Raw genomic sequence first — 26948 nt, forward strand, 5'->3', positions numbered from 1 at the left:
TCTATATGTTATTTAAACATAGGAGTGTGTCTTGCCTCTTCCCTCTGTCCCTCTCCTTTCCCCATACACACAGGAGTCAGTTTTCCCACCCACCTCCTGCTTATGTGCTAGAGCACGGGGGTCTATTCATAGACAGTGAGTATATTAGAAGCATGTGGGTGGGAAAACTGACTCCTGTGTGTATGGGGAAAGGGGAATGTGCACTGCATTCTGTACACTGTAAAGACGCCATTTCGGAAGATAGAAAATCAGCACTCACTTCACGTGACAGTAAGTTCGTTAAACTTTTCATAGCTGTAATATCGATAGAGTATTTGACGAACTCAAACTCAAACACATGATAAAGTGGAAAGTTGCTTTCGTAATATCTAGGCCTACTTCACGACACATCAACTGTAACACTCATAAAATGGCTGAAAATGGTTAAACTTGCTCTTACTTTTTTCTTTTAATAGGAGAATATTAGTTTAATGTTGAAATATTTGGTTGATTTTAAACTATTAAATTATTTTTATAATCTATAAGCGCAGGGCTGCCAACTTTTGAGTTTAGCTTGGAGTGAGAATTATGGAGGGGATTGGGGGGGATCTTGCATCACAATAGGTGTATTCCCAGCTAGCAGGGAACGTTCTCAGAACTTTGGCTAACATTCCCTACAAGTGTCCCACTGCGCAATGTGACGTCATTTGCATGTAATTTTTGGACGTCCAAATTCGGTCCATTGAAGGGGTTGTTTTGTGACGTCACGCGACGTTTATTTTCTGTGTGTTCCGCACGTCTAATGTTGACATCCGTCGACAAAAGTTCGTTTGTGGAAATATGGAAGGAGACGGGGTCGGCTTGCTGTGGAACACACACACACACACACACACACACACACACACACACACACACACACACACACACACACTGTTTAGTGTGTTTAGTGGGTTGGTTAATGTTTTAAAGAAAACATTTGAATGTAATGTTCAAAGAATGTTTTAAGGATGTTTTCTCATTTCAAATAATGTTTCTATAAGGTTAAATGTAAACTAAGATATAACGTTTTAACTGCAACATTTTGAGGATGTTTTAGGAATGTTCCATAATAACAAAGGAGGAACATTATCAAATCAACGTTCGCAAAATGTTTTGAGGATATCATTGAGGCCTGAGATGACAGAATGTATTTTATAAAACGTTCTTGTAATGTGACGTGTTAACAAAGCAAGAACATTTAAAATGTTACATTTTGAGGATGTTTTTAGAGAATGTTATCTACACAGCAAGATAACTCTTGGGAGTTTATTTGACTCCACACTCAAAGGGTTAAAGTGTTAAAATATGAGTGTTAAATGAACACTGAATAGTGTTAAAATTAATGAGAAAATTAAGTTATTAATTGTGTGATGATTGACCATTATTGAATGGTTAATTGATGTTAACAAGCAGAATCACCAAAGGAGAAAATCTAATTTTACCATTTAATCACTAAATCACTTTTACTCAGGCCATGCTAGCTGGCAACAAAGGATTCCATTCATTAAGCTAAGCTAAGCTAGCGCCGACCCTGTCAAACTAAAACAATGCATGCACTGAGACAAAAATGCATTTGCCCTCCTATCTAAATGTAGGAAAGAAGTTGAATAAGCCCTATTTCAAAAAACGGTGGAGTGTTGCTTTGCTTAATGCGAGACGACTAAACGGATTGTGTAAAACACCTGCTAGAGTTCAGCAGTGTCATTAAAGTGAAGAAGAATCCAGTGTTTAAACGAGGATGCTGTGTTTGAAAGTGTGGCCGACATTTTGCTCTACAAACCAACATTATTTACAGTAACTGGAGAAAAACTGTTAATGTTATTAAGTGAATGAAATGCCATAAATAAAATTTGTCAAAATTAATTTGTGTTTTGTGCATGTTTTCTGTGTCCACATACAGGTCTGAAAAGTCTCTCATAAAGGAGGAAGAGAAGGAGCAAACTGTATGTAAAATGAGTGTGTGTGAGGAGAGAGAGGAGGAGGCGTCTGTTCACACTCAGAGAGCAGCATCTTCAGGATTCAGCTGTGTGTCTATGAAGAGTAACAACTCCATGCATGATCCCCCTGTGTTCAGTGATGGACCATCTTCAGGATTCAGCTGTGTGTCTATGAAGAGTAACAACTCCATGTTTCAGCCCCCTGATCTCAGTGATGGACCTGCTGTGACCTCTGACCCTGTGTGAGTAACATGAAGTTCAGGGCCGGTCCATATTCTGCTGGCGCCCTAGACGAGATATATTATATTATATTATATTATATTATATTATATTATATTATATTATATTATATTATATTATATTATATTATATTATATTATATTTGTTGCCCCTAAAAACTACAATACTGGCAATAACACACACAAACACAAGTGTGTGTATGGGTGCACAAATAGTTGTTAAAATAAAGGGTAAAAAGGCTATATAATATATGTATCTAAACTGAATATATCTATAGATGTCTTGGAATCCAGATAACTAGTTAGTCTCATTCGCCTCTTACCTGGCGATCCTATTCTTAAACATAGACTGGAAAATTACATATCCAAACTTAAATGGTTGCTGAACTTAATGTGCGGCTTTACATTTATTTTTATTTTCTATTAATATAAAACCTGTGCCTGGGCACCTAAAACTAGTTGTCTTTCAAATTTGTCTCAAACTATCAATATGCTCTGGGAGTTTTAGGCGCAGTAGCCAATATGGCCACTAGGTGACATTCAAACTCCATTTGGTGATTTAAAAACTTGAGTTTTAATTTCCCACTAGTGGTCCGTTCCAGTTGAAATATTCTAAAGTAACTCTTCAAAATATTAAATAAACATCAATGACTGACACAAATAGTAGTTATGATTCTTACTCCTCAATAAAAAATAACTATATCTGACAAAAATAAACAACATTGAAAGTCAGCTTATAACAATGAATTGACTAATTCACCGCTAATAAATGCACGTTTAATTTTACACTATTTTACTTTAATACATAGATTTAATGCTCTATATGTAATTATAAATTAGAAATTATACTTTTGTGTGCAGAGGGTTTATAGAATGTATATAATTGTATTATTAGGGCTGCTTGATTATGGCAAAAATCATAATCATGATTATTTTGCTCAATATTGAAATCACGGTTATTTAACATGATTATAGGTGGGTGATATGATCAAAGTCTTATTTCATGATATGAGTCATTTTAAATGTCAGTGAAATTCACAATGATCAATACTTCAGAAAAAACTAATACAGGGTTAATTATTGTAAGTCAGTGGCTCTCAGACTGGGGGCGGCACAGAACTGAACTATTGAACAGTTATTGAACTGAATTGAATCAACATTGAACTGACTAGAGCTGAAAACAACACTATGTTTTGTTGATCTGCTTATACTGTTGCTGAATTGAGCTCTTCATAACTGGTAAACTGCTCTGTTATTGAACAACAAACCCACTAAACTCAGAAACCATTGAACAGTATTAATGGTTTCATTCTGCTCAACGTTTAATTAGTAAACTTTACACAGTTATATTATTTTCATTTCTATAAGAAAACATGAAAAACTCAGAGTGTGCTTGTGAGGGCCATAACCAGTTAAACTTTCAGATGCCTGCTGAAAATCATCTGTATGACCTCTGACATTAAAGCTTTGGACTAGGAAGGTCAGTTCGTCTAAAGGAGAAACGGCAATTGGAAAATTTTTGCAAAATTCTCCAATAAGAAGTTGTCACTCCTAAAAACCAACATCAGAGGTTCTCAAACTTCTCAGACAAATTACCGTCAACCAAATCCAAACATATTCAATTATATTTCAGAATAAAGCAAATATTACTCTTGATCCGTCACTCTTTTTCTTAGCAAAAAGCAAAATCGAGGTTACGGTGAGGCACTTTACAAGTGAAGGGTTTTTTTTTTTTTTTTTTTTTTTTGTAAAGAAAAGAGTGAAGAGTATAAATGCATTTTTGTGGTAATGAACATTATCTCACCAATGGTGATTGAACTTCAATTTTACTGAACCCAGAATTTTCCTTTAAGCAACATGCGCAAGTCATGTCAAGTTTATAGTTACACTTTATTTCGACGGTCCACTTTATGACGCTTTTCCACTGCATGATATACGGCTCAGTACGGCACACTTTTGGGGGGTTTCCACTGTCCTCAACCACCTCGGTTGAGGTTCCAAGCGAGCCGTACCGAGACTAAAATGTGACGTGTAAACACTGCAGATCACTAATTTGGTCAGAGAGGATCTTCACTGCGTCATTGAATTTGTGACACGAGACACCAAACCCGCCAGATTTAAATATCAGCAACAGCCACCGAAGGATTATTTGTCCTCACAACCTTTTTAAACGACTTGCTTTAAACGACCGTCGCACGCAACCTGGAAAAAGAAATGTCTGTTTCGTGGTCAGTAGACGAGGTGGCGGCACAACTAATGATCAGTCTATAATCCCACCCATAGGCACTGATTTATGTTTCTGCCGGTGCCCACACTCCATACACAAAAAGTGGTGAGGACATGTCCCACCTGCAAGTTACGCCTATAGGTGTTCTTATAAGATATTTATTGTCAGATGTGTGTCTGCTATATGTACTGACTGCATATGTGCATCATAGTTTTGCATAATTTATTTATATTAACATAAAATGTGGACAGTCTGATTCAGCCATGGCAAACTAAGTATTGTATTCCCTGACAACATTCAAAAGACAACTGAAAACCCATCTCTTCCGTGAGCACTTAACCTCTTAAAAAAACAAAAAAAAAAACCCTTCCCTTTCCCTTTAAAAACCTCGCTTACCGGGCTTATGCTACTCTGAATAATGCCTGAACTTCGTATTTTGAGCACTTCTTGCGTTGTTTTTGCCTCTTCATGATGACTCGCTTAACTTAGTCCTAATCTGTAAGTCGCTTTGGATAAAAGCGTCTGCTAAATGACTAAATGTAAATGTTGGTGTAAGTATTGTGGTCACTACCAAAACATTACTGTCACTACCAAAAATGTGCAGTCACTACCGTAACATGGGATGTTTTGTCAAAAATAAAGTATATTGAATTATCAACTAAGATGTTATGATAGTGTTTGGTTCAATGCATATTCAAACTAATGAATCCTTAACTTTGAAATCAGTACGATAAACTTTATGCCTTCTACAAAGAAAGATTGGGTTCAAAATACAACAAATCTCATAAATTACACTTAAAGCGGGGCTCAGTAGTTTCGGGATTTCTTCGCTGTATTCTCGCTTTTTGCTCGCAGGTTTCTCTCTAGAGCTCCCCCCACAGCTTCGGAATAGATATTTGACAACACTGTTGTAAAAACTCGTTGGCGATTCTCAGACACCAGAGGCTAGTAGATCAACGACATCAAAGCAGATGGGACATTCTTTAAAACGTCTTCTTCATTCGGGTTCGAACAGCGTGAGGGAGCGCAATAATGACAGCATTTTAGCAGATTTCTTTTGGCCGTAAAGCAGTTGTTTACATCGCAAGACCTGATATCACGTGATACTTCCTGACGCGGCGGCCGCTGGCCCGCCGCCTCAAAGTTGCAAGTGCGGATTTTCCGCTCACGGGCACCGGGGGGGGGGGGGGGGGGGGGGGCGAAACGACCACCATTCAACCCGAAATAAGTAATATAACCATTCCAATGACTCCGAAGCTGTTCAGTTAAGGTAAAAAAAAGTTACTTAGGTCACCTTTAAAATATATATGTATATATCTATATCTATCTATCTATCTATCTATCTATCTATATATATATATATATATATATATAAGGTAGATGTAAACAAAATCTTAATAGGTCATTATAAGCCTTCTTAATAAATTATTTAATATTATGTTTCGGTAGTGACAAATTTGGGGAGAAGGAAAATATTCCAGCATTTTCTGAAAATACAATATGAGAATTAACTGCACAATTACTAGAGAAGCGTACCTTGGATATTATACAATTTGCATACATGCAAAATTTGTGGGAAAAAACAAAAAAATTTCAAGATGTTTCCAACTCTGACTTTGCACCAGTTCTGTAGAATGGCCCATGTATGAGGCGGCAATAACCTTTAAGCCTTTTACCCCGACTATCCAGAGTATGGGTAAAAACTCATCAGGATGGGGCAAAAGGCCCCCAGTATTGATACAAATACTTTAGCAGTAAAGTAATGTATTTTGCATAATATCTAAGTTAGTACTTGTTCAAAACAATCACTTTAGTTTTGTTTATTTTAATAAATAAACGAAATGCAGTTTTGTTTAATAATATACTGTCATTAAAATTAAACTGTTCATTATAAAAACACATAATAAATATTTAAAAACTAAAGATTCTGAAAGCTTTGAAGGAGATCCCATAAAAAAAATGATATTGGGTTTACAGTAGTAACAATAATTGTGATATTTTATTATATGATTAATATATATATATTTTAAATATAATGGTTTCATTATAAATATGATGATTATCTCCAAGTTGGACACCCAATTTAATACGCTATTTAAACCATGTCATGTCAACAAATGGGAAAAGTAAGCCAACTGTTGATTATCATGTTAATTATTTTTGCCTTTAGCTTCAACAGCAAACTTTACATATTCTTAAGAATAACTGTTGATTTAAAGGGGTCATATAATGCCGTTTCTGTACAAGCTAATATGATTCTTTAGGGTCTAAATGAAAAGTTTGTAATATACTTTAATTAAAAATTCTCATTAGTATTGTAAGAAAACACTCATTTTACCTGGTCAAAAACAGCTCTGTTTTCAGCACGCCGTTTAAGTGCATGTGTCTTTAAATGATAATGAGCTTTGCTCACCCCGCGATTCTGTTCTGTGGGGCGTTATGACACAACACACGTGGAGTGTTGACTTGACAACAGTTGAGGGTATATTTTGAAGAATGGGAGTGGGAGATTATAATTTAGAAATAAAAGGCATTTTTCCTAGCCTGATTTTAGCCTCTGATTTGAACTCTCTGTTTGAAGGGGCGTGTCTGTGTGAGACTTCAGTGTAAACGCCCACTGCTGTGATTGGCTTCAGTGTAAGCCTGTTGATAACGTGAATGAAGATCTTATCATTCCAACGCAGTTTCTGCACTCTCACTAATGATTTCACCAATGCAAACATGATGTACGTACAGTAAGAGCTTCGTTGTGCAGTGTAACAGCGTCATTGATTTCATAACGAGTTTTGGCAAGTGTCCAGATAAACTCGCGCTGTGTGATTGACAGCTTGGGCGACTGGAAAGATGTCTCTCGAAGAAAAATTATTCGGACGATGATTCGTCTGCAGTTACGCCTGGCCTTGAACATGGGCTGGCATATGCAAATTTTTGGAGGCGTACATATTAATGATCCCGACTGTTGCGTCACAGTCGGTGTTATGTGGAGATTCGCCTATTTTTTAGGGGTGTTTTTCAAAAACGAGATTTAAATAAGAAGGAGAAAACAATGGTGTTTGAGACTCACTGTATGTCATGTCCATGTACTGAACTCTTGTTATTTAATTTCAAATTAATGTAATTTCAAATTCTAGGGCACCTATAAGGCTCGAACAGGACGTTTCTGAATGGTTGGTTAAAGGGCACCTATTATGCAAAATTCACTTTTACATGGTGTTTGAACATAAATGTGTGTTGGCAGTGTGTGAGCAAAACCACCCTAGAATGATAAAAATCCACCCAGTGTTTTTTTTACAATCTCAATAAATCATAAGCACTGTCTCAGAACACCCTACTCTAAGATCTCACCCTGTTCCCTCACTGTGACATAGAATTGTGATTGCGACGCGGTTTGATTGACAATCTGGTTTCGGCATAGACCCTGCCCTCGGTGATCTGTACACCATCCTCCATTGTTTCAACGACAGCCGGTAATGTCTCCTAAGAAGAGTAACGTTAGGTGTTCTGTTGTGGGATGTAAGAATGGACATACTAGTCTTCACTGACATCAGAGCCACTGAAAACGCAGCGGATGGATTTTATTTATGAAGAAAAGGAGCCACTTAAACTTCCTAAAATACGTTTATGTTTGCGCGAATCATTTTCTGACTGACTGTTTAGTGAACGAGGGTCAAAGTTAAAGCTGGGGTAGGTAAGAATGGTCTAAAAAACTTATTTTTCAAATTTGTTTAAACTTTATGTATATATCAATACATAATTAAAATGTAAGTATTCTGAAAAAGAAAGTATAAAAATCGAGTGTATGTAGACCTCTAACGACTGTTTTAAAGACAGCTCATTATTTCCATTCAGTCCACCCTCTCCCTTCTGGGGTCCTTCCAAAGCCACGCCCCCAAAACACATGAACGCGCGACTCCAACAGCTGAGCTGGAAGACGCATTATTTACCTGAGAAGAGCGGAGAGGAAGGAGCGCAGTGCATGTAGCATCATGTCAGAATCACATGTAATAAAAAAATCTAACTTTATGATTATGAATATAAACAAGATGTATTTTAATAGCCTACTCACTATCAAGCTATCATATCGATATTGGTAAAGTTTAAAATATATATTTTTTGATTCGCTAACGAGCTTGTTATAACTATAAGGCAAAGCTAAAAACAGGTTGCATTGATACACGTTTTTCCATTTCCATTAGTTGCACTGTGATGAAGATGAATTTCGTGTAAGATTCATAACATATAACGTTAGGCCTACTAGCTGTTAAACATGTATTTTGTTATGTAAAGTTCCCCCCACAGCGGAGCCTGCCGTGAACGCGCAGGCCAGTAAACATGCAGGGTCTTTTAACACTGAGTCAATGGGCTCCGACGGGCTTGTTTATCGTCATCGGTCTTTTTCCGTTTACCTGTCTTTGTTGTATGAGCAGGTTCCACTCGAGAAATTGGTAGTTTTGGTTGTTTGTCCGCCATTAGCACAGCTGCTCGGCACACCGGCAATCTTGATTTTGAATGACGGTACGCGCTGTGCAAGAGAGGGGCGATCAGCGCGTACGCGAACTTGATTGACACTGCTAAGACACTCCTCCTGGCTCTGAAGGCATCTGATTGGTTCTTTACACTCGGACCGAGTGGCAGTGATTGGTCAGAGTTTTTACTGTCCTGCAGCTGCTACAGAGGTCTGATTGTTTTCATTCCTTTTTCTGAACACATAATGTGACTACTCTCAGGATGGAAGGACCATTTCACCCAGTATAAAAAAAAGTGTTTCTGAACAGGATTACCTACCCTAGCTTTAATCCTCAAGTGTGGATTGTTGCCTACTGTTCGCGATCCAACGTCACCTCCAGAAGAAGTAAGTGTATTTTATGATTTCTGAGCAAATAGTCATTTTAATCGATGTCAGCCAGTTCAACAACAAATGCGTCTAAAGCTATTTATTGTCGTCGTCATAGGATGTCTCAACAAACAACGTCAGACAATTTTATGTCACGTACATTATTTTTTGCAGCAATTACAAATGTAAATAAATGAATACCTCTATCTCCATAGACAGTATATAAACGTCTATCTCCCTGCAGCATTTGTTTTCTGGTTCTGTAACGTTAGCCATCTTCTCACATTTGCCACAAAAAGCGTGTGTGTAGTTTAAAAAAATTGCGCGAAAGTTATCACAATTTGTTTGTGTGTGTGTGTGTTGCACATCCATAATTGCAAAGGGGACGCGATTAAAACTCTATAAATACATATATGTATTAAAAAAAACATTCCGAGACGCTCTGGTCCATTCTCATTCGTGTTTATTCTGTGCCAGACTCTCTTCATCATCTGGGTCCAGTAGGGCGGGGATATGCAGCTCATTTACATTTAAGGTGGTACACACCAAAACAGCTCTTTTTAAAACAGGCCCCAAAAATGACATTTTCAAATGGTTATAATAAATTAACTGTGGGGTATTTTGTGCTGAAACTTCACAAATACATTCTGGGGACACCCAAGACCAATATTACATCTTGTAAAAAGGGGCATAATTGGTGCCCTTTAAAGCAATGTCACTTTGATCTATCTTTGTGTGTACTGGCAGGGTAGAGTAGTGAGATACGAATGTTATGTGTTTACTGATGTATACGTTAGTTCATTGACAGATTGATGTTACAGCTAATGGTCATGAAATTTATTTTTTGGTAAATGTAGGCTTGTCAGTGATGCGTAACGTTTATCTATGCAGTGTTAGGTACAACTGTCAGGGCTGAAGCACTGACATGAGGTCACGACAGGAATGTTTGTAACAGTAGTTGAAGGACACCTAAGAATTTTGTATTACCATTCATCTTCATGCAATTTTTTTTTTTACATTACTTCTTAATCACAGACACCGTTAGTAATTAGACGAGATCTGTGGTGACGTCACAATCGTACTGCATTGTGGGACATATAGGTACATTTGAAGTAGACTCGCTCCCTCGGTCAAAATCGAGGGAACGAGGGTCTGTCCATATAAACTTCCCTCGTCCACTTCACTAAGTGGAACGCACTTCAAAATGGCGGCAGGGATTCCCCCGAGGGAAAGTGCTTAGGGAAGTTTGCAAGTGCATGTCTAAAAGTGGACTGGAACGCAGCACAGGAAATCCCTGTCGCTGTAGCTGAATAAACAGAAGATTGAAACGCTTTGATTAAACATGACTTCTAAATACACAACTGCCTTATTCTGTGTAAGAAGGCACATCATCTCACAGAAGGATGAGCTCAGCTGTCGTTATGAAGTGAGTTTGTTGTAAATGCATCGTATTAAATTTTAAAGTTATTAAAAAGAGGTTCATAAATGCTTCTCATGTTTTGGAAAGATGTTTGATGCGTGTTGTTTTTTTCAAATGCACGTTATAAGGGACTCAAACTCGCAGTGCTTTCAGATGGAGTAGTGTTTACAGAGCGGTACATCAATAGCCCTATTAGGACGGGACTAGTTTTCCAAACGACGTTTGAGTTACAGTTCTTATCAACCTACGTCTGTGATTTCATGTACGGATTCGGACGGGACTAACATCTCCGTGTTTATTACCGAGGTAGGAGTGTCTGTGTTCTACATGTGGGCACTGCAGAAGATCAAGAATGTATTTGAAAAGTATGAAATTAAGTAGGCTACTTTTAAAATCAAGCACTTTAAAAATAAACTAAAACATCCAGAACATATTTTGTGTTTTGTAAACATTTTATAAAAATTGTAGTATTAAAAACTAAACATACATTTATCATCATGAATTTATAGAACTGGGTTCTTATAATAAACCCACTGGAATAAAAAGTTTTAACTTATTTAATTACACGTTATGTAATTAAGTGCAGAAATTAAATTAATCTTACCTGACACTGATATTACAGAAGCCAGTCTTAAGTTTATGTGATTTGGCTCTTCTTATTGATTTCATTTTTTTATTTCTTCGCAGTGTACCGAACACATCTACATCCATTATTGGTGCGCAAAAAGCAGACACGTGAATACCGGCGCGATAGCGAGAGATTGTACGGTAGTTCACGTTGACCAAAACACACAAGAAAAAGCGTTTTGGAAAAAAACATTTTCGGCAATCACAGACATTCGCATTCAGACGGGATTAGATTTCTCTGAGGACCGCCGAGATTGACGAAAAACAGTTGGTAATTTGCTCTGGAATTTTTACAGAGGTCGTGTGAGAAAAAGACAGACATGGCAGATTCGGACAAGATTAAGTCCTCAAAGTACGTCTGTGAAACAAATTTCTAACGTCCCCCTATGAAACTACTCCCGTCCGAATAGGGCTAATGACAAACTGCGCAAAAAAAAAAATCACAGCCTTTGCGATTTTAAAATCACGATAAGCGATCTCGATTTAAGTGCGATTACATGTAAATTGAGATTAATCATGCAGCCCTAAACAAGAACACTTTGTTCATTATAAACGTGTGATTATGAATGTCTTACATAGAAAACATGCCGTAATGTACCCTGAGTGTAAACCTTAGCCGCATTGATCGTGAAGCGTGCAGCAAGCGATTTGCAAAGATTAAAGATTAATATAAAGATTAATATAAAGGTTAATAAAACGTTACACTCACTTCTTCTGCAGGTGCAGCAGGAACACGAATAGTTGGTACCGATCCTTTTTTCAGGAGCAGCTTCTTAGCAAAACCAGCTTTACTGACCCTCATTTGTAAAGCAGTCTGGTGTGAAATGATTCGCGCAAAACATGAAAGCATTGCTGTTGATCGTGGGGAATATTCCCTTTGAAAACAAAACTCAGCCACTAAGTTCAGAGACAGCTCGCTCACCAGCAAGGGCGGGTCTGTATTGAAATGCTGCTGTCAATTAACAATCGTGGGAGGGGTGTCCGACCGTATGACGAACGGCTTGATTTGAGACGGGAAAACATATAAGGAGATTAAGAAAAGACCGCTGGATGGATTTTTATCATTTTATGATGGTTGTGTACAGGCACTGCCAGCACACATTTCAGTACAATCACGTTGTAAAAGTGCATGTATCATTATATGACCCCTTTAAGTATCATCTGTCGCCATTTACAAGTAAATCAGTTATATGTCATCATTTCACACGAACACTGCTTTTTCTTCATGTCAGTGTTTCTGTGATATTTTAAAATAATGGTTTCTGGTAAGTCTGGTCAAGAATTTTAGCCGCCTTTCTCTTTTATTCGAACATTTTGACTACTGAAATATTGATGTCTCGTTGATATCTTTTAATATGCAGGTCATTATCTGCCCCCAAATGCCTGATGTGCATAATTAATTAACAGTTTGTTGGCAACATGGGTAAATAAAATCTGTGCGAGAACTTGCGAGGATCTCCAAATGTGATATTAGGAAGACAGTTTCTACATGTAGTATGATTTTTATATTTATTTTAACAGAGGTTTTTGTGTCTCTGTCTTCTTATTGTGTTTTCAGTGGTGTGAGAGCTGACCAGATCAGAGATGTGTCCTGTCAGACCAGCACATCCTCCTCCTGTCAGAAACACATCAGTCATCATGACACAGAAGCAGCCCTGCAGCTCGACTCTCACCAGCCAGTGCAAGATGATCTGCAGAGAGTCAAAGACCAGCACAAAACCAGCATGAAGAACAAGTATGAGAGCTTATTTGAGGGAATCAAACTACAAGAGAATCAGACCCTCCTGAACAGGATTTACACACAGCTGTACATCATAGAGGGAGAGAGTGAAGGAGTGAATGAAGAACATGAGGTGCTACAGATGGAGAAAAGTTACAAGACACTCCAAGACACTCCAATCAACTGCAATGACATCTTTGATCCTTCACCTGAACTAGCATATGAGGAGAAGAGAAGAGAGAAGAGAGACAAAATCAAGACTGTTCTTACTAAAGGCATCGCTGGAATCGGAAAAACCGTCTCTGTGCAGAAGTTCATTCTGGACTGGGCCGAGGGAAAAGCCAATCAGGATGTAGATTTCATGTTTGTGCTTCCATTTAGAGAGCTGAACTTGATTAAAGATCATCAGTACAGTCTTCACAGACTTCTGCTGGACTTTCATCCTGAACTTCAAGATCTGGACTCAAAGATGTATGATGAATGTACAGTTGTGTTGATCTTTGATGGTCTGGATGAGAGCAGAATTACACTGATGTTTTCAGACAGTGAGAAAGTTTCTGATGTGACTGAGTCTTCATCAGTGGGTGTGTTGATGTCAAACCTCATGAAAGGAGATCTGCTTCCCTCTGCTCTCATCTGGATCACCACCAGACCAGCAGCAGCCAATCAGATCCCCTCAAACTACATCAACCGTGTGACAGAAATTCAGGGATTCAATGACCCTCAGAAGGAGGAATATTTCAGGAAGAGAATCAGTGATGAGGATCAAGCCAGCAGAATCATCTCACACATCAGAAGAGCAAGAAGCCTCCACATCATGTGCCACATACCCGTCTTCTGCTGGATCTCAGCCACTGTGCTTCAAAACATCCTGAAACAAGATCTCAGTGCAGAAATCCCTCAAACTCTGACTGAAATGTACATACACTTCCTCCTCATTCAGACTAGTATGAGGAACCAGAAGTATGAAGAGAGAGATCCAGAGAATCTCTTGCAGTCCAACAGAGAAGTGATTGTGAAACTTGCTGAACTGGCTTTCAATCAGCTGATGAAGGGAAATGTGATGTTCTATGAGGAGGACCTGATTGAGAGCGGCATAGACGTCACAGACGCCTCAGTGTATTCTGGGATTTGCACTGAGATCTTTAGGGAGGAATCTGTGATTTATCAAAGGAAGGTTTACAGCTTTGTACATCTGAGCTTTCAGGAGTTTTTTGCAGCACTGTATGTGTTTCTCTGTTATTTACACAAGAACAGTGAAGTTATGAAAATGTTCCTCACAGGAAAGTCCAGAATTCGATCTGGAAATGTCAGAAGTTGGTGTAAGAATGTTTACAGAACTTTCAAGTGTCTCTTAAGTAAGACTGTTTCTCTGGATGTGTTTCTGAAGGAAGCAGTGAATAAAGCCTTGAAGAGTAAAAATGGACACCTGGATCTTTTCCTTCGATTCCTTCATGGCATCTCACTGGAGTCCAATCAGAGGCTCTTACAGGATCTGCTGATTCGCACAGAGAACAACCCAGAGAGCAGAGAGAAAATAATCCAAAACCTTAAAAAACACGAAAACACAGAAAGTCCAGAAGACAATGTCAGCCCTGAAAGATGGATGAATCTGTGTCACTGCTTGATTGAGATGAAGGATAGTTCTCTTGTTGAAGAAATGCAGAGATTTTTGCAATCTGAAACAAGTAACAAAAACCTTACTCTTGCACAGTGTTCAACTTTGGCAAACTTGATCTTGATGTCAGAAAAGGTGATGGATGAGTTTGACCCTAAAAACATCATATCATCACAAGAGGGTCGAAGGAGACTGTTACCTGCTCTGAGGAACTGCAGAAAAGCTCTGTGAGTGTGAAAATATGAAAATAATATCAACTGATTTGAAATATGAACATAATACCTCTCATGTAGGCTAATAGTTTAGCTGAATGCGCTGTAATGGCTTTTTCATTTACATAAATTTGAAGTGCCTACAGATTAAAATATTTTAAATAATTATTTTAATTTGTAATTATACTTGAAATCCAAGTCATTACATTTCTGAAGTTTTAAAATCTGAATAACTTTTCAACCAATGAATTTACATGACTTTTCCATTGTTCATAATTTGTGCTTGGATGGCTTGAGTCTTTGTAGAGTAATTTACTATGGCTTAGAACACTGCTCAACCATTCAGAATCAAGGCCCTAATATCGGCTGATATTATTTATGTGTGTATTATAATACAGTAGCAATATTCCCAGCAAACACATTTACGTTGTGGCAACGTCTATGGCACGTTGCATTTCTGCTATGGCAACGTCGCTGTCTACGTGCTCGCAACATTGTAACAACGTAGAATTGTAAGACGTGACAGGGCTGTAGCAACGTTGTTGCGCGACATTCAGCAACTGAGAGATGTCGTTCTGACAATATTTTTATATGGTGTATTTTGTTAGATAATTATATACATTTTATCGTTTATTGTTTATCTATATTATTATTTAATGGGGCTATCAACACCTGCAAGTGTAGCCAACACTTTGAAGAGTAAAAATGACAGAAGGTTTCGTTAATTCAAATTTATTAAAACTGCATATAATCAAATTGCACTTCCAAAAGTCATACATTTGTGAAAAAAAGAAATAAACGAATATACAAATTTATTTTAAGTATAATAAATAAAACATAAAAAGCAAAGGCAGATCAGAACATTTAATGAACAAAACCGGGTCTGTATGGCAGACTGTAGGCGAAAGCAGGTGTCACCGGGGAAACATCCAGAAATCCAGAGGAGCAAAGAAACGAATGAGACTAAATAGCAGAAAAATCAAACGAAAAACTAAACAGTGCGAGCAATGCTACATTATTAGAAATTAAAGTTGTAGGTTGTGTTTGATAGCTGAGGCAGACTAAACGCAATACTCACGTATCCTTGCTCGATGATGAATGAGAACACAATGAGCCCAACAACAGGTGGTTGGAATTTAAAGTCTGATTTTCGCGCTTCAGGGCAGTGACGAGTACATATATAGTCCAGTGGTTGTCAAGACACCGTTGGCACAACCTTAAGCAATGGCCCTGAACGGTGGTTTAATGCCAACATTGTGACAACGCTGTAACAACCTTCACTACACAACATAGTTATAGCAACCTTTTGGCCATGTTGTTAAAACGTTGTTAGAAGGTTGGCTACATTGTGCCAACGTTCTGTGTTTGCTGGGTTATTTATCTGTATTATAGTACAGTAAGTTTGGACACACTTTCCAATTGGTGTGTACAAACTTTTGATGGGTACTGTATATAGAATACACAGTATAAACAGAATAAATATATAAACGTTTTGCAATGATAACTCAAATGTGGTGATTAAACACTTGTGTGACAAAGATATGTAATGGAGGCAGGGTGAATGATAGAATGAGAATTTGAGCTGTAACCAAACTAGTTTGCATTGTATTTTATATTATATTATATTCTAAATACTGTTGCATAATCTTCACTAACGACTTTGTCTTTAAATTTAGTAACGTTATTTAAAACATAACTTGTATCAATAAATATATCAAAAGTGTCACTGACAAAACCTTATCTTCTATTTTTAATCTTAATTTCTCTAATATCTACCAGTGGAGGAAGAACTCATTAATATCATAAAATTAATAATATCATAATGAAAACGTTTATAATTACATATGTGGTTTTATACTATTTTAAATAAGTAGTAAGCAAAATGTACTAAACGTGAAACTAGGCTATAGGGCTGGACCCGAATATTGGAATAATCGTTCGGTGGGTTGGTATTCGATTTGAAAATTTGACATTCGAATTTTTTTTTTTTTTTTTTCACATCTGGGATCCCCGCGAAAGGGTTCTCATTCGTGCTTGAATAATTCCGGCGACACACTGACTGTGTGGCATGGCCGTTTTTATTTCAGCTCCCATGTTAACAGGTTGGAGTTTGCACACTGCCTGCGTGAGACACGCGTCTCTCAGGCGCGGCTCGAGCCACGCAGTAAACGCATGCATGCTAGAAATAGAACCGACGCAAGTGTTCCAGCAACGGGAGTGTTCTCTGGCTGGAGAGCAGAACAGCGGAGTTTGTATGGACGAAGTGCATGTCTGAGCTTGTGTTTTGGATTAAGCTGTGTTGCTTTGACATTGTGGAAAATAGAATAATAGAAACAAAATGTATTAGCCTTTTTACCTGTTATTATCAATCTAAATTAATCTCGTTTTTTAATTTAACTTAATTTCGTTTTTCTTTTTTTAAATTTCGTTTTTCTTTATTTAAATTTCGTTTTTCTTTATTTAAATTTCGTTTAATTTCTTTATTTAAATTTCGTTTAATTTCTTTATTTAAATCTACCCTTTACTGTGTCAGTAATTTTGTTAGTCAGAAAAATATTAGACTACCTTAAAAGTATTGCTTAATTTAACAGACCTGTGTGTGTGCTATATCACTAACAGTGTCCGTTCTCGGACGCGTTCTCTGCCGCTTCCCGCTCGTGCTGTTCTGTAGTTTACTAAAAGTGTATTAATTCTGAACGTGTCACGTCTCGCGTGTCCATCTGGCTACTTTTAATGCAAAATGGCCCCATATAAAGTGTTATAATTAAATAAATAATTGGAATATTGCTTGATGTTGTAACGTAGCAGAATGAGCTTTAACACTGTGTCTACACCGGACGCGGCTGTTTGCCACTTTTGCCAGTTCTTTGTAAAAGATTTTAGGTGCTTTATTGGCAGCGCCATCCTTACATAAATCACTGCACACTGCATTTTTTTAAATATTAATTTATCGGCCGTTATAAATGCCGATACCGATAGTTAGGAAAATGCCTAATATCGGCCGATAATATCGGCCCGCCGATATATCGGACGGATGTTTCATGCTGTACACTCCTAAACCCTCGGTTAACGTTCTTATTTGCATATTTGTTTACATTTTTTTTATTTTGTTTTACATGCTAATATCTTATTAGCCTCTGAAGGGAAGGACTGAATGAATAAATGAATATTTAAACAAAATAAGAACAATTTACAGCAACGATCAAGTTCAAAAGTTTAACCCCCTGGCTCTTAAAGGGTGGTTGATTGCTATTTCACTTTTTTCATTTTAAATACTGTGTAATGTTGCTGTTGGTGCATGAACAGTATCTGCAAAGTTGCTGCGCTGAAAGTTCAACGTAAGCAGAGATATTGTCTTTTAAAAATCAAGAAGTTTAATGCCTACAAAAACGACTCGAATGGGACTACAACGAGATACTTCCCGGGTTTTATACATAACTAACCCATACATTTACATCAACCCTCCCTCCGGAACATGTTCTGCTGTCGAAGAGGAGGAGTTATAGTGGAGAGCTGTAGCTGTCAGGTCTTCTGTGTTCAGGCTTCCTACAGACGCTGTAGTTCGTCAACAATGGTTAAAATTTATGTTTGATTATGTTCCTGACAATTACAATCGTAGTTTAGCTCTCTGTGCTGCGCATTTTACGGAAGACAGCTTCCAGAATCTACACGAGTTCAATGTCGGATTCAACAAGAAACTATTACTCCAACATGAAGCAGTTACAGCTTTAAAACCAGAGGCCACAACCTGCAAGTAAGATTTAATCATTTTAAATGTATTTGCCTGTATAATTTAAGACGTAATGTTTTAGTTTTATCAAGGATGTAAAAAAATGCCAGCGCTGGCTTTAGTATATGACAGATGCGTATAAACATTTTGGACCCAAATTTGTAACTTATATGTACACATTTTGTAAACGTATTTTCCATGTATACTTTATGACGTAATTTTTTTATTTGATCAAGAACGCAAACCAATGCCAAAGCTGTTTGGTTATAGTAGCTAGTTTTGTGTGTATAAAAACGTGTACAAACTTCAAAAAATTATCGCAACAGCGAACTTCAGCTGCTGTTATCACATGTACATCTAAAGAAAACGACAAACTGAGTAAACTACCGGTAAGTTTTGTGAATAGTTAAACGGTTGTTCATTCTATCAATAAAACAATATCTTTAAAAAACGGTATTACTCAGTCATGTATTCAGTTATATTAAATGTTTAATCAGGGGGAAAGCGTATCTCAAAAGCTAACAAACAGCAGTAGCATTTTCAAGTAACAGCGTGTGGAAATTCTTAAAATTACCATTCAGAAACGTTTAGTAAGAGCCGTGTTTGCGGAGGTTCTGCTTGACTCTCTTCATCACCGCTCTCTGGGTCTGATTCTGGCTCAAACTGATGAGGCAATATTGACACCATTACATTTGACCGGGTCTGGAGCACATGCAACTGTCGCCCGTAAAGGTAATGGGCGTGAAGATTCCGGACGCAGTTTAGCCAATTACAACACACCGGCCGAACTAACCAATCTGAGCTCATTGCCTCTTTCTGAGGGAGTGGTTTCATAGAATCAGGAAGTCAATCGGTCGTTCAAATGACAGAGGAGGAAGCGGCTTACAATAAAGGTGAAATTTATGAAAAATAAGGCGTTTTTTAACAAACGAAACACGAAGACATGTTATATTGCAGCCCATAAACACAATCAAGCAAAGAAAAAAGGCAGTAAACCACCCCTTTAACGGTAGGGCTGTGTACCGAGTTCGATACTTTTTAGGTACCGACCGAATTGCTTTGAAACTATTGAGTATCGAAAAATGACTTGTTCGGTACCAGATTTCAATACCTAAGGGGTTAACTCGTCAACATCAGTGCTCAAACAAATACATATTAAATGCACAACGACACACCTAAAGTCGCTCACGCACATACACGCAAAATCTACACACACACACGAACTCTCCGCGCACATACTCATATGAGACGCGCGCGCACACACATACTCTCCACGCACATACTCGTATGAGACGCGAGCACACACACACACACACAAACTCGCGCACATACTCAATGAGACGCGAGCACACACACAACACCCTAAAGATGTGGAAAAGTCGATCAAAAGTGTGGATACATTTCTCCAGGCTTGATGCCAACAGCGTGCGATGCAGTATTTGCGGTAAAATAATTGCTGCAAAGACCGGTACCTCGACAGATATGATGATCTTGACAGTGCACGGAGTAAACATAATAGCAGAACGTTGCTCCGTCTTTGTAAATGAAGAGACACCTTGTTGATCACTCTGACAGTGTTTATATTGCAATAATGATGACCTACTGAATGTACAATGCCTTTCAAAAATGTGTTGGTTAGTCAGAATTTTTTTTCAGTAAGGATGCAGTAAAGTGATCAAAAATGACCTTAAAACATGTGTAATGTTACAAAAGATTTCTGTTTCAAATAAATGCTGTTCTTTTGAAATTTTTATTCATCAAAGAATCATGAAAAAATGTATCATAGTTTCAAAAATATTAAGCAGCAAACTGTTTTCATATTTCTGTAGGATCATGTGACACTGAAGTAATGATTTTGAAAATTCAGCTTTGACATCACAGGAATAAATTACATTTTGAAATGTAGTCAAATAATATTTTAAATTGTAATACTATTTCACAATGTTACAAGTTTTACTGTAATTTTGATCAAACAAATTCAGCTTTGGTGAGCATGAGCTCTTTATAAAAAAAAATAAAATAGTTCCAGCCCTACTTAACGGATGCTTCCTTCTTGAGCATCACTAAATGTTTGCAGTGTTTGTAATAGTTGTGTACGAGTCCCTTAGTTGTCACCAGTGTGAAAAAATGGATCTCACAATCATAGTCACTGCTAGTAAGGAGTCAAATATGCAGAAGGTTCTGGAAAAGCAAAGAATGTGCAGGAACTGAGGGATTTTTTTCTAAAGACCATTGGGCAGTTTAACTGTTCGGGACAAACAAGGGATTCATGAACAACCATTAAAAAAAAAAAAAAAAAAAAACAGTTGTGGATCATTCAGGTAATGACACACAATATTAAAAATCAAGCCTATGTAATTTGTCTTGTATTTTGTGTTTGTATTTTGTAGTGGTGGGCCGTTATCGGCGTTAACGCGAGACTCTTATCGCGCGATAAAAAAAATATCGCCGTTAATCTATTCCCCAAGTTGGGTTGGGAGATGGCTCTACTACACAAGCTATGATGACGCAATCTACCCGCGGCCGCGAGGTAAACCCGGCTGCAACGCATATTCGTCGTCATCTTAAGTAAACACGGCTGGAAGAGAGAGAATGAATTATCACTGCAATTTTCAAATAAAATTATTTTCTGTTGAAAACCAGATTTTTTCCACAAAAATCTATTTTTGTCCCAAAAATAAGTCTGGAAAATGGGGGGGTCGTCTTATATTCAGGGTCGTCTTATAGTCGGGTATATACGGTATATGTTCTCAAAACTACATATACCCTTTAAAAAAAATTAGCAGTTGTTTAGCAGGGTCTGTGTAACCTGTTCTGTAATGGTTTTATTATAATATACTGTATATCGTTATCGCAAGAGGCTGCAATGTATATCAAAATATAGATTTTAGGCCATATCGCCCATCCCTAATTGATAGCCTATAGTAGTTGATAATAACATAGGCCTATGTTGCCTACGGACGGTAACAGTACAGAAGTAACCTTTTACAGTCTATGAGTAGAACAGCTTTCTCAAGCAGTTTGTGATGCATTTTGGAAACAGTTCCTGAGATGAGCCCCTAGTCTAATGCGCCACCTGGCTTGAGAAACCCGTTCTCAAAGACTTAGCCTACTTTTATAGTCATTATATGGGTAGCACACATATTCTGAATGCCTTCGGCAGAATTCAAGTGAGCCATTTTAATCTAGATTAATCTAGATTAATTTCAAAATTAATCTAGATTAATCTAGATTAAAAAAATTAATCTATGCCCACCTCTAGTATTTTGTCTTGTGAACTAGGCTATTAAACATCTGTTATGTGAAAAAGCTTTTTCAGGGCAGTACTAAATAGAGTCAAGGTTTTTATGATCCTTCTTATTAAATAAATAAATAAAAATAACATTTTCTATAACGTTCTGTTACATTCTGCAAGGTGTTTTGTAAACATGACTAAAGTGTAAATGTAACAAAAATCATAACATTATTAGAAGCCATAATGTTGCCTTGGTTACTATGTCAATCATCGCAATTTCATGTCTCACAGGACTCAAATTTAGCGGATTCACTCCCACATTTAAATGCAGTTATCACTTACAGTGTGAACGTAACCACTGGTCCTCTAGAAGCATGAAAAACAAAACTATTATTTAGATCGTCAATAGGGCTCCCCTTTAAGCCATCACTTACTTACTGCGTTCTGCACTTTCACTAAAACTCGTCAGAAACACTGATGTTGTCTGCACAAACCACATTTTTCACAAACAACACATAAACGTCATTATCCTAGAACTACAAACATTTACATACATGCTGCTGACATATTATTGTAACAGAGTTTGTGCTGAATACAGTGTAATCAGACTTTAGCCATGAAAATGTCACAAGTAACAGAAATAAGCACAAATGTCAGAGCATGTCAGAACACCTACAGGGCCCAGAAAACATCCCATCTTGTATGCCGCCAAGAGAAATCTGGTTACCATACACACGCAACATCTAACTGCTGGTGCATGAGACAGTTTGAGTAAAAATTGATGAAACGGCTGTGCTTCAGCAACAACAACATCATACCTTGTTTCTTTAAAACAGCTAAAAAACAATTTGTTATTTTTATTTTGCATATCGAGCAGAATCAAAGCAACCTCGGCATCCGTTTTCAGGCCTTGGTAGCACTTTATTTTAGAGTCCTTTTCCTCTTGTACATACTATGTACTTATTACATAAACTAATTAATATGTTATAATAGTAATTACAATAACTGGGTACTAACTAGGTACTAACCATGAACCTACCCCTAAACCTAACCTTAACCCATGCAGTTACCTTATATTACCCAGTGCTTTCTAGAGTAAGTACACTGTAAGAACATGTAAGTGCATGTAATGTAAAATAAAAGAGCAAACCAGGCCTTCCCGCTCTCTAACGTCTCTCCAGTATGCAAAAGCTTCTCCATTATTAACAAGCTCTTGACTGATCATAACCTTTTAACAAGAGTCCTCTCTTTTTTCAGATTAACAGATTTAAACTAGTTAATATATTGGTCATAAATGTATGTAAATATATTTTTATACCATGAGGGTTATAACCAGAGTACTCTTTATTTTTTTCAGATTAGCAGCCTGTAATCTAACTGATCAGCACTGTGATGTTGTGTCTTCAGTTCTACAATCATCAAACTCCCTGAGAGAGCTGGACCTGAGTAACAATTACCTGCAGGATTCAGGACAGAAGCTACTCTGTGCTGGACTAAAGAGTCCAAACTGTCAACTCAACAAACTGAGGTTTGAGTTTGACTTTCATTCATTAATTAATGTCAATAATAATGTCTGCTTTATATAACTGTATACTACAGGGGGCTGTTGAATGCATGAATCTGATTGGTTGATGAATAGGGGTGGCTGAAAAAAAATCAAATCTAGAGTTTTGAACTCAACAATTTGTTTTGACCAATTAGACTTTACATATTTTCAGCATTGCACCCTTAAGTAATTAACTTTACACACAAACTCAACTCATTACTTTGTGTGGCAGAAACAACTCAACTGAGTGAAAGTAACTCAGGTGAATACACATTAGTGTAACATAGTAAATATAGTTTATATATTGTATATACTATATTGTAGTTTATTAACGCAATATATTATTTCATATATTTTTCAATATATTTGAAGTAGTTAATATATTGGTCATAAATGTATGAAAATATATTTTTACTCCATGAGGGTTATAACCAGAGTACTCCTTTTTTTTTCTTCAGATTAGCAGCCTGTAATCTAACTGATCAGCACTGTGAAGTTGTGACTTCAGTTCTACAATCATCAAACTCCTCCCTGAGAGAGCTGGACCTGAGTAACAATGACCTGCAGGATTCAGGAGTGAATCTGCTCTCTGCTGGACTGAAGAATCCAAACTGTCAACTCAACATTTTGAGGTACTTAGAAGTTTTATGTATATAGCACCTTTCTGTAGCTCAAGGTCGCTGTACATTGTACATTACAATACATTTACACATCCACACTGCAAACCCATTAGGATACATATAGCCACATTATCCAAAGTACGTGTTAAACAGGTATGTTTTTTAGCTGAGTCTTGAAGGTAGCCATAGATGAGATATAACGAAGTGTAAGGGGTAGTGAATTCCATAATTTAGGAGCATTAACACTAAATGATCTTCCACCTACAGTGGACAAAAAAAAAAAAGTTCAGCTGATCTAAGTGATCATACTGTAATTCACATTATAAAGATTGAAGAATATATATCATTCATCTTTTTAAAATGCATCAGAACAGTACACTCATCACCATTTAAATAATCACCGGGCAGGGTGGTAGGAGTAAAGTAGATCAGATGGATATGGAGGTGCAAGACCATTTAATGCCTTAAATGGTAGAAGTAATATCTTAAAGTGAATACGTAATGCCACGGGTATCCAGTGTTGAGCAGAGCAGTAACGTGAGCAGAATGTCTGGTCGATGTGAGAACATACTGTAATCGATTGATGCATGAATTAAGGTGTCAGCATCAGATAGAGAAGTTCGAAGATGTGCAATATTACGAAAATGGAAAAAAGAGTTTTTAACAACAGAAGAAATATGAGAGCAAAAAGAGCTGAGTCAAATACAACACCAATGTTACAGATGGATGAAGAAGGCTTAACATGAACCCCGTCAATATCAAAGGACCGGTCCATCCTTTTGACTGAGGCAGCAGAACCAATCATCAATATTTAAGTTGTGTTATTATTTAACTTGAGGAAATTCGGGGACATCCAATGCTTGATATCCCTGATACATGCAGTAAGTGAGTCGGGCAGGGAATGCTCTATTAGAGCTGGTGGTGAGGTAAATTTGAATGTCATCAGCATAGCAATGAAATTGAAGTTCATGCATGTATATGAGGTCACCAAGTAGATATAGATAAATGATGAACAGTAGTGGGCCAAGAACTGAACCTTAAAGAACACCCAGTGTAAGCGGAGCAGTGACCTATAGTGATATAATACTTTCTGTCGCTGATGTAGGAAATGATCCAGGAAAGTGCTGAACCAGTGATGCCGATATCACTAAGGCGAGAGATGAGTATTTAATGGGAGACTGTGTCAAATCCAGCACTTGTTTATTAACCCTGAATCCATGGACAGAAGAATGTCATTAACCACCAGTGGTGGAAAGAGTATTGAAAAAACATACTCAAGTAAAAGTACCATTACATTCCAAAAAATGTAGTGCGAGTAGAGTAAAAAGTACTTGTCCAAAAAACTACCTGAGTAAGAGTAAAAAAAGTAGCTAATTTAAACGTACTCATGAGTTTGAGTACTGAGCTGTGGATTCTACCCCCTTATAATAAACACTGTGCACTACAATTCATAGAGTAAAAAAGCATTGTACATACTGTAATTCACATTATAAAGATTGAAGAATATATATCATTCATCTTTTTAAAATGCATCAAAACAGTACACTCATCACCATTTAAATCATATTGTTTAAAAAAAAAAAACATTAAAAATTAGGCGTAAGGCCACTGAGCCTGAGCATGCTTGTTGCACATAAAATATCAATGTTCATAACTGTGCAAAGAATTAAAAACACCTTTAGAAACTCATCCAATAATTAAGCATCACACACCATGAGATGGGGTAAATAGAGAGATGAAAAAATACCCAATTTCTCTCCAAAACGGTACCAGTTTTTGTGTTTTGATAAAGAAATGAGAATCACTAATATTATCAGTTTACCTCACTCAACTGAAAAAGCTGTGAACTAACACTAATTACACTGTAATTCCATGCCATTAAATACGTTACAATTTAAACGTAAATGCACATTGTTCTAGAAGGGTGGCATCATCCCTTAAATTTTACACAGCTATATTTACTCAAATTGTAATGCTGATATTATAATTTGTAAGGAAAATTATGCATTAAATAGGGAAGTAGCCTATATCCGGGGAAACTTTTACAAAAGAAACAAAGCACACAGACAAATGCATCTCTTTGTAGTCTTGGCGAAGCTGTTTTATCAGCAGCATCCACAACAACAAATGTTTTTGCGCAAGTGCACTTGCTAAATGAAGCCGGATTGTATGAAATGGATCAATCAAAAAATGTTGTTTATTAACGAGCTGTAGTCAAGCACTGACAGAAACGCAGGTCAAGTAAACGCCATGGTTCATAATGTGCACTGCATACTGAATCTGGTCCTGTAACTAACTCTAAAGAAAGAGTAAATAATAATTACTTTTGAACTTTATTTTATTAGTCTCCTCTGTTAATGTAATGAGTCCTTTATTTCCGCCTTCATAGTGGAACGTTAATTTTGCATCTAGAAAGGTGGGACTTGTTAGTGAGACGCACACAGGAAGAAAAGGGAAAAAACCTCATGTCGCTCTAATTCACTCTGAAGTCGAGAAGTTCTAAAGAAAAGGAGGGGATAATTAAGCACCTAGCTGGAACGGGAACAAGGTATTGTGTTTGATTTGTTTAATGTTTATATGCATTAATATGTAGGATAATTTATTCGACTTGAAGAAGTGTTTAAATGTGTATCGCTTATGTCATGTGAAGTTATGTTAACATAAACTTTTCAGCATTGTTAATACTGACTGAGGTAACGTCATAAAAGGGTTTTTATGAATGGCTATTTGTAATGTTGTTATATATTGTTATATATATATACAATATATTGTTGAATGTGGCCTTCGGCTAATGTTTGAGTTCGTAAGAGCTAATTTTATGTTATTTATCTGTCCTGTAGCTCTTACGGTGTTTCAAGAAGAAAAAGGTGTAAGAAAATAAAGGCTTTTTGAAATATCAGTAAGCTTTACCATTGTCTGGCTGGGGTTTAGCTACAGGTCCTCCAATTTCAGTACAGAAGGTGTT

At 37.1% G+C, this 26948-nt stretch overlaps 1 protein-coding gene across 3 annotated transcripts in view; it reads left to right on the plus strand.

The window, feature by feature from the left end:
- LOC307171271 (protein NLRC3-like) overlaps positions 1-26948 on the plus strand; it is a 231247-nt gene that overhangs the window by 151853 nt on the left and 52446 nt on the right. For 2 of the 3 annotated variants that reach the window (XM_079892777.1, XM_079892780.1), the window contains exons 1-5: positions 129-270; positions 1919-2197; positions 12861-14867; positions 23175-23345; positions 23822-23995. In XM_079892777.1, coding sequence (XP_079748903.1) covers positions 1971-2197; positions 12861-14867; positions 23175-23345; positions 23822-23995 — 2579 coding nt within the window. In that variant the 5' untranslated portion in view covers positions 129-270; positions 1919-1970. Of the gene's footprint in view, positions 1-128; positions 271-1918; positions 2198-12860; positions 14868-23174; positions 23346-23821; positions 23996-26948 lie in introns of those variants that run through there. The other variant, XM_079892778.1, reaches the window with a different exon arrangement.

This window comes from Squalius cephalus (genome assembly GCF_949319135.1).
Source record: "Squalius cephalus genome assembly, chromosome: 1".
Classification (NCBI taxonomy): domain Eukaryota; kingdom Metazoa; phylum Chordata; class Actinopteri; order Cypriniformes; family Leuciscidae; genus Squalius; species Squalius cephalus.